The sequence below is a fragment of the Ciona robusta genome, chromosome 13, assembly GCF_009617815.1.
Source record: "Ciona robusta chromosome 13, ASM961781v2".
NCBI lineage: Eukaryota > Metazoa > Chordata > Ascidiacea > Phlebobranchia > Cionidae > Ciona > Ciona robusta.
The window spans coordinates 1,271,469-1,280,601 of NC_143247.1; the positions used below are offsets into that span (position 1 = coordinate 1,271,469).

The 9,133-nt window shown below is 34.0% G+C and overlaps 1 protein-coding gene and 2 non-coding genes across 3 annotated transcripts; 2 read left to right on the top strand and 1 right to left on the bottom strand.

Moving 5' to 3' along the window:
• Nucleotides 1-755: 755 nt before the first annotated feature.
• Nucleotides 756-5,284, bottom strand: LOC149725654 (embryonic protein UVS.2-like). The gene is made up of 6 exons (XM_089891641.1): nt 5,131-5,284; nt 3,198-3,394; nt 3,001-3,142; nt 2,270-2,484; nt 2,072-2,213; nt 756-1,506 (listed from the first exon to the last, which is right to left on the bottom strand). The coding sequence occupies exons 1-6, from the start codon at nt 5,195-5,197 to the stop codon at nt 1,499-1,501; spliced, it is 771 nt and encodes a 256-aa protein (XP_089747767.1). The 5' UTR covers nt 5,198-5,284; the 3' UTR covers nt 756-1,498.
• Nucleotides 5,285-6,841: 1,557 nt separating this feature from the next.
• On the top strand, nt 6,842-6,914 carry Trnar-ccu (transfer RNA arginine (anticodon CCU)). The gene has a single exon. It is a non-coding gene; the product is annotated as a tRNA-Arg (tRNA).
• An 845-nt stretch (nt 6,915-7,759) lies between these two features.
• Nucleotides 7,760-7,832, top strand: Trnar-ccu (transfer RNA arginine (anticodon CCU)). Its single transcript has one exon. It is a non-coding gene; the product is annotated as a tRNA-Arg (tRNA).
• Nucleotides 7,833-9,133: the final 1,301 nt, after the last annotated feature.

Below are 9,133 nucleotides of genomic sequence, written 5' to 3' on the forward strand. Positions count from 1 at the left end.
CGACAAAACAACAGTTGTTAAAACACGCTTAGAGTTAAAAACGTGTTTACATTTAGTTAGAAGAAATAAGCGTGGTCGCTATACATGTATGACTATTAAAACAGTTAAATTATGAAACCATATAGGGGTATCAAGCTATTTAACATTAAATTTGATTGTAATATTGGTTGGTCTGATCTTCTGCAAGTGTAACGTTTTAGAGCATGTTGCAATTACATTTTATTGTTTTAACTTTTCCATTAACAAAAGTGCCCGGCGCCGTGGCATAGTGGTTAGCGCGCCTGTCTGTAACCCGGAGGTATTGGGTTAAAGGCTCGACGCTGCTACCATTGTGGGCGTATGTGTCCTTGGGCAAGACACTTAACGGCAATTGCTCCAACCCAGTGGTCACTAATGGGTTGTCCAAATTATCAGCCATACATAAAAAAGTAAAAAAATCTAATAAAAAATAGTAATTACCCACAATGTGATAACGTACATGGTAACTCGTAAGCTGGCACGAGGTGTTAAACCCATGTGATAAAGACTGTCGTTTTTCGACCACGTGAGGATAAAGTCAGTTACATTCATTCATTCATTCAAAGTGATAACGTACATGGTAACTCGTAAGCTGGCACGAGGTGTAAAACCTATGTGATAATGACTGTCGTTTTTCGACCACGTGAGGATAAAGTAAGTTACATTCATTCATTATACCTAGGCCCTAAATATTGATTAAAAATAAAAAGAATGTTCAAGTTTCTAGATATGTCTGAATAAACGTGTAATTTGAAAATAATATTATAATTTTATTAATACAGTTTTGATAAAAACAATATTGTTTATTACATTTTAAAATTGCAGACAAATATTAAACAGTCCTAAATTGCGTAAAAATTTTAAACAATCCTTTTAAAATTCGCTGTTTAAACGATAGGCGTACATTTCTAAAATAAATTTAAATGATTAAGTCGATTAGGTTAATTGTTTAGTAACTGCTGAAATATCATTACAGATACATTTATTGATAAAAAAAGATTATTAAAATATGGTAAAGTTATATGGCATGAAATAGATTGGCTGAGATCAGATGGCAAATTAAATTAGATTTTAGAACAGAGAAAAACATCATGACATAAAGGAGGTATAGAAAATACAGAATATATTAGCATATGAGTAATGGCTTGTATTGGAAGAGAAAAAAGCCAGCTCTGTATTTTTTAAAAAAGGCAAAACATATTTCAGAAAAAGAGATTTAGTTTAGTATTCTAGAAAAAAAAGGAAAATATATTTCAAAAAAGAGATTGGTTTAACTTAGATATTAAAATACATATTTTAGAAAGAGACTAATTTAGTATTATAGAAAAAAACAAAATTTATTTGAAATCTATAGTTTAGCTTAGAAGTTAAAAATCACATGAAAGAATTTTAAAATGAAATTGTTAAACAATGGATAAAAGACATTGGCCCACTTCAGAACGTTGGAAATATCTTGTTTTTGCGGCCCCTATCTGGTCCATTAGACAACTGTAAAATAAAGGTAAATATTTATGAATAAGCAATATAACTAAATTTATGTTGAATTTTTCTGTAAAATATTATTAAATTTGTATAACCATACTCCTTGGAAGCTTGACCAGATTAATCAACGTTTTGCAACTAATAATTTTCAAATATATTTATATAGTACTGTGGGGGAAGATGGGACACATTTAGAACCTAATATTCGAATATCCTGATCAAGATTTAAACAATAAACAACGATTTATGGAAGTCGTGGGGATATGGTTTGATAATTTTTCGAATATTCTTTGTTTACTACCAAACGGAACGAGAAAATAGAATGAAAAGGTGTCCCATCTTACCCCACCCTACTGTACATAATTTACATTTTCTGAAAAAATAAAAAAGTTAAAAAAAAATAGGGCAGTGCTAAAGAAATATACCCACCCAAAAGGTAACATACATGGTAACTCGTAAGCTGGCATGAAGTGTTAAACCCGTGTTATAACGACTGTCGTTTTCCGGCCACGCGAGGATAAAGTAAGTTACATTCATTCATTTATTCAAATGATGATAAATAGAAACTCACCAACAAAAGTTGCATTAAATCCCGACCTGGTGACAGACCTATCTGAAGTGAATCTTAAAGTGAGAGTATTGCCAATTGATGTATATGTTCTGTTTGAATAAATTCCGCTGTTTCTTGCCAACTGTGTACCATTACTTGAAATCTTAACAAATAAATCACATGAATAAAAAATAATAGTTTCTTCAAACAAACACTTACAGTTAAATAATCATAACTTCTTTCGGTTGAAAATCTTATCAAATTGAGTTGAACCCTCATTCCATCAGAGGCAGTTATCGTCCAAGTACAATCGGCATTGTTTGGATAATTGTTGGGGTAATTAGGTGATGTGATTGGCTGACTGGTTGAAGTGGCAACAGCATTGAATCCGCATAGCAAGGTAGAAGTTGGGGTTGTTGTAATGTACTGGTACTCTAAAACAAAGTTTAACTTTTCGTATTAAGGTATAGTAGGGTGGGGAAAGATGGGACACCATTTCATTCTATTTTCTCGTCCCATTTGGAAGTAAACAAAGAAAAACCAAAGAATTATAAAACCGTATCCTTACGACTCCAATAGACCGTTGTTAATTGTTTAAAACACGATTAGAATATTATGTGCTAAAGGTGTCCTATCTTACCCCATAAAACTATATAGTGGGTGGGGGAAGATGGGACACAGTTAGCACAAAAAATATAAATTTCCTGATTGTGTTTTAAACAAATAACAACGGTCTATGAAAGTCGCGAGGACAAGGTTTTATAATTTTTTGAAAATTCTTTGTTTACAACCAAAATGTACGAGGAAATAGAATAAAAAGGTGTCCCATCTTTCCCCATCCTACTATATGTAAATTGCGTTTCATACAGTGTTGCTTTTTAAGTATGTCTTCGAATCAGGTTAGACAGTGACTGTTCCACAAGTACTATTTTTTTGCATAATAAACTTACCGTTAAAAGTTGCGTTAAAGCCGGACATGGTAAATATACTGTCTGAAGTGAATCTAAGGGTTAGAGTCTTGCCATTTGTTATATACATTCTGTTCGAATGCGATCCACTTAACTTTGCCAACTGTGTAACGCCGCTTAAAATCTAAAACAAAAATTGAGTATAAATAAGCAGGAAAATGTTATATTAAAATACTTACAGTTAAATAATCATAATTTCTTTCGGTTGAAAATCTTATCAAATTAAGTTGAACCCTCATTCCATCAGAGGCAGTTATCGTCCAAGTACAATCGACATTGTTGGGATAATTGTTTGGATAATTAGGTGATGTGATTGGCTGACTGGTTGAAGTGGCAACAGCATTGAATCCACATGAAGATGCCTGTGCTGTTGTTGCTGTTAAAGTATTTAAATTTACTTAGCTTGTCCAGGAAACATATTCAATGTTAGTGACACATACACCGCAGATGTAGTAAGGTAAGGGAAGACGGGACACCTTTAGCACATAATATCCAAATATCCTGATTGTGTTTTAAATAATTAACAACGGTTTATGGGAGTCGTGAGCATACGATGTTATAATTCCTTGAATGTTCTTTGTTTACTACTAAATGAGCAGAGAAAATAAAATAAAAATATGTCACATCTTCCCCCACCCTGCTATATATTTCTATTGGAAGTTTAACTTGATAATAATTAAACCTAAATGGCTTGTTTGTCTGCTCGGTGTAGCGACCACGCTTATTTTCTTCCAATTAAATGTAAATATGTTTTAAACTGTAATGGCAGTTTAAACGTTTGTTCTTTTGTCGCTATATGCTAGCTTTTCGTTTAAAACATTTCTAAATTTTCGCCACCGATCACAAAACATAATCACCCAAAAATACCATACTTCGTAACTTGTAAGTTGGCACGAGGTGTATGAAACAGAACACCCATGTTTAATAACCGTCGTTTTCCGACCACGCGAGGATAAAGTAAGTTACATTCATTCATTCATACAAACTACCGGTCGTGCCCGGACCGTTTTTACCAAAGGCTTATATTGTATTTGCATATAACAAAAAGTCGTGCTAACCTAAGTAAATTCTAAGATTTAACCGGACGTCGCTTACCAGACGACCTTTAATTTTTATCACGTTTTGAAAACCTTTATGTAAATTTTTACTGACTAGACACGTTTTCTTGTTATAACATTTCCTAAAAAATGATTTTTGGCAAAATATCGTATAGTCGGGTGGAGGAAGATGGGACACCTTTTCGTTCTATTTTCTCGACCCATTTGGTAGTAAACAAAGAACATTCAAAGAATTATAAAACTATATCCTTACGACTCTCATAGACCATTGTTAATTGTTTAAAACAAGATCAGGATATTTGGATATTATGTGCTGAAGGTGGCCCATCTTCTCCCATCCTACCATAATAAAGTTTTTAACATTTAAATACTGCCCAAATAATGGCACAATGCGTTCATAAACACGTTTTTGCTTTTAGCGACTGCTTTAATTCTAGAGAATACGGCTTCAAGTTTTGCCACGTATGTGATAGGGCTTAATGTTATTTACAATCCCGTCTCTGAGAAAATACGAATGTAAAATATACGAGAAAAAGCAAATTACGCCGGTTCGCAAAATTACTTATTAAAAAATACTTGAAAATTTAAAATTGATTGTTAATTCCAAGTCTAAAATAGTATAATATTTATGCCTATTTTATAAGGACACTAGTAAAAAAAAAAACTATCCCACTTTTTTCCGTGTTCCACTTTACCCCACTTGACAACGCGTGTCAATAATTCAGTAAAATTGATATAGCAAACTATACGTGCACTAGTTGTTTATAAATAAGTCAACCTGGCTTTCAAACAAATAAAACACATTTTATTTAACAAGAGGTTGTCTTTTTTTCATTTATTACAAACTAATTTGAATTATAGTAGGGTGGGGGAAGATGGGACACCTATTCATTCTATTTTCTCGTCTCATTTAGTAGTAAACAAAGAACATTCAAAGAATTATAAAACTGTATCCTCACAACTCCCATAGACTGTTGTTAATTGTTTAAAAAGGTCAGGATATTTGGATATTATGTGCTAAAGTGGTGCCGTCTTACCCCATAGTAAAACAAACCTTCAATGCTTTGTCTTTGAGCGCCACACAAAAGAACTGAAATCGCCAAAAGAATCTTGAAATACATAATCGTCCTTGTTCTAACTGTTCTGCAAGAAATGATTAGAATTCGTGCAATCAAGAAGCATTTATAACATTATGTACGGGTCGTATCTTTACGCAGACTTTTGTTTCTATTAGAAGTTTAATTTGATAATATGGTAGGGTGGGGGAAGATGGGACACCTTTTACACATAATAACCAAATATCCTGATCGTGTTTTACACAATTAACAACGATCTATGGTAGTCGTGAGGATAAAGTTTTATAAAAAATCGTTGAATGTTTGTTTACTACCAAATTGGAGGAGAAAATAGATTGAAAAGGTGCCCCATCTACCCCCACCCTACTATATTTAAAGATACATGCCTCGTTTGTCTGCTAGGTGTAGCGACTACGTCTATTTTCTTCCATTTAAATGTAAATAGGTTTTTAACTGTAAGCGTGTTTAAACAACTGTTGTTTTGTCGCTATATCCTGTCTTTTCATTTAAAATATTTCTAAATCTTCGCTACCGTAATTAGAGAGACAAATAAAGTTATTATTATTATTATTATTATTATTATTATTAATTGTCTTTAATATTCTTTATAGCAAATTACTAGACTACTTTTGAAGCTTGATTATAAAAGCAGTATTATATCTATATCATACAGCATTACATCAAATGTTTAAAGCATTTTTTACGAAATGCCCCAAAATACGAAAAATTTTAATCTGTTCAGCGAATTTTACAACGAAAAAACGTGTCTAGTCAGTAAAAATTTACATAAAGTTTCCAAAACGTGATAAAAATTAAAGAACTCGATTTCTTTTATTAAATTCGTTTAGTTGTCTGGTAAACGACGTCCGTTTAAATGTGAGAGATCAATTAAGTTAGCACGAATTTATGTTATATGCACATACCAAACAACCCTTTGGTAAAAACGGTCCGGTCACGACCGGTAGTTTAAATGAATAATGTGACTTACTTTATCCTCGCGTTGTCGGAAAACCACAGTTGTTAAACACTGGTGTTCTGTTTCATACACCTCGTGCCAGCTTACGAGTTACCATGTATGTTATTTGTGGGTGATTTTGGGCCAATGCCTTATCCATTAGGCCACCGAGGCACTGCGTGGCACAGATATAATGCTGCTTATAATTAAGCTTCATAATTAATCTAATCATTTGCCACGTTAACATAATTATCAAAAACAATAACTTTTTTGTAACATACTTGGTAACTCGTAAGCTAGCATGAGGTGTATGAAACAGAACACCCTTGTTATAGCAACTGTCGTTTTCCGGCCACGCAAGGATAATTAGTATAGCACAGTAACGCCACGCATGCGCAGAAAGTCTGACCATAAACAACCCAAACTAAATTTAATTAATGCAAAAAATATTAACTTTTTTGGTAACATACATGGTAACTCGTAAGCTTATATAAAACAGAACACCGCGTGTTTAACGACTGATGTCGTTTTCCGGTTACGCGAGGATTAAGCAAGTTACAATTCATTCAATCAGATGTAACGTCCAAATTTGTTTTCCAATTAAATGTGAATATATTTTTAACTGTAAGCGTGTTTTAACAACTGTTGTTTTGTCGCTACACGCAGAAAGTCTGTCTACACCCTCTCTTTTTGTTATATTGTATTAAACTAAAAAGTTATTCGTATGAAAAAGAGCCTCGGTGGCCTAATGGATAAGGCATTGGCCTCCTAAGCCAAGGATTGTGGGTTCGAGTCCCATCCGGGGTGAAACTTTTTTTCCCAATGCTCGTCCACGGCGGTTACCCGCGTTCGTATAAGATCTTTCATCTATAATCTTAATGGCTTAAGTAATACACTTTATTAACAAAATATGTTGGTTTAGACTAAAGCATATATGTAAAGCCGTACGCAATGGTCAATCGTGCTATATTTAGACAGAGCGCTATTGCGCATGCACAGTAACGCCACTACGCATGCGCAGAAGTTCTGACCAAAAACAATGACAACCCGAACGAATTTATGCAACGCTGTGTCGAAAATGAATTGAATACGACTTTTGCACATTAAAAACTGATTTTTTGGTTTAAAGGCAATAGATAAAATAAGTATATGGTATAATTAGCTTGGAATAAAATCTGCTTTAAGAAATAAAACAATACTTATACAGTAGGGTGGGGGAAGATGGGACACCATTTAACTTTTTTTCCTCGTCTCTTTTAGTAGTAAACAAAGAAAGTTGAAATAATTATAAAACTATATCCTCACGAATCCCATATACCGTTGGTAGTTGTTTAAAACCTGATCAGGATATTTGAATATTACGTGCTAAAGGTGTCCCATCTTCCCCACCCTACTACATGCTAGGTGTAGCGACCACAATAATTTTCTTCCAATTAAATGTAAATATGTTTTTAAGTGTAAGCGTGTTTTAACAACTGTTGTTTTGTCGCTATATCCTGTCTTTTCGTTTAAAATATTTCTAAATCTTCGCTACTTTAATCAAAGGAACAAAAAAGTTAATATTTTTAATTATCCTGGTGTTTCTTTATAGCAAATAATTAGACTACTTCAAAAACTTGATTATAAGCAGCAGTCTATTTATACTAAACAGTGCCTCGGTGGCCTAATGGATAAGGCATTGGCCTCCTAAGCCAAGGATTGTGGGTTCGAGTCCCACCCGAGGTGTCTCTGTTTTTACCGTTTTTTTTAACCTGGAACGCGTTTTATTTGGTCACACCTTCTGCGCATGCGCATTATCGGCTTAAATTTATCGGTCAGAACAAATATCACGACACCAGATCGCACTAATACCATTGTAGCATTGCATAACTGAACGGGTTCCCTAAAAATGGCCAATGGTATAGTAGGGTGGGGGAAGATGGGACACCTTTTCATTCTATTTTCTCGTCACATTTGGTAGTAAACAAAGAACATTTAAAGAATTATTGAACCGTATGCTCATGACTCCGAAAGACCGTTGTTAGTTGTTTAAAACACGATCTTTGAATATTATGTGCTAAAGGTGTCCCATCTTCCCCCACTCTACTATTTAAAAGTTATAATACTCAACAATCACTATAGGGTAGCTTGTAGAAATTGTCGGCCATACATACGGCTGAAAATATTAAGTTTCAAATATTAACTTAATAGAAGATATTGAATGAATGAGTTCAACATTTTTTGCTGTAATATAATATAATAATAATAATAACTTTATTGTCTCTTCGATTACAGTAGCGAAGATTTAGAAATATTTTAAACGAAAAGGCAGAATATATATAGCGACAAAACAATAGTTTTAAAACACGCTTACAGTTAAAAACATGTTTACATTTAATTGGAGAAATTATACGGGGTCACTAGAACTAAACAGTAAGCATTGAATTAAACTGTCTCATGGCGTATTGGGGGTAAAAAGCTACATATGGTAGGGTGGGGTAAGATGGGACGCATTTTAATCCTGTTTTCTTGTTCATTTTGGTAGTAAACAAAAACATTCAAAAATTATTAAACCGTATTTTCACGACTATCATAGACCGTTGTTAATTGAATGTATGTAACTTACTTTATCCTCGCGTGGCCGGAAAACGACAGTCGTTATCACACGGGTTAACACCTCGTGCCAGCTTACGAGTTACCATGTATGTTACTTTGTGGGTAATTATTATTTTTTATGTATGGCTGATAATTTAGACAACCCATTAGTGACCACTGGGTTGGAGCAATTGCCGTTAAGTGTCTTGCCCAAGGACACATACGCCCACAATGGTAGCAGCGTCGAGCCTTGTACCCCTGGGTTACAGGCAGGCGCTAACCACTACACCATGGCGCCGGACTAATTGATATTAACACAATCAGGAAATTTGGATTTCTGTGCTAAAGGTGTCAAGTCTTTCCCCACAACAATATACAGGTTATAGAAAAGTTTTCCCGCCATGCGAGGTTAAACACGAAGGCCTATCAATCATGCAGTCACTATGCAATGC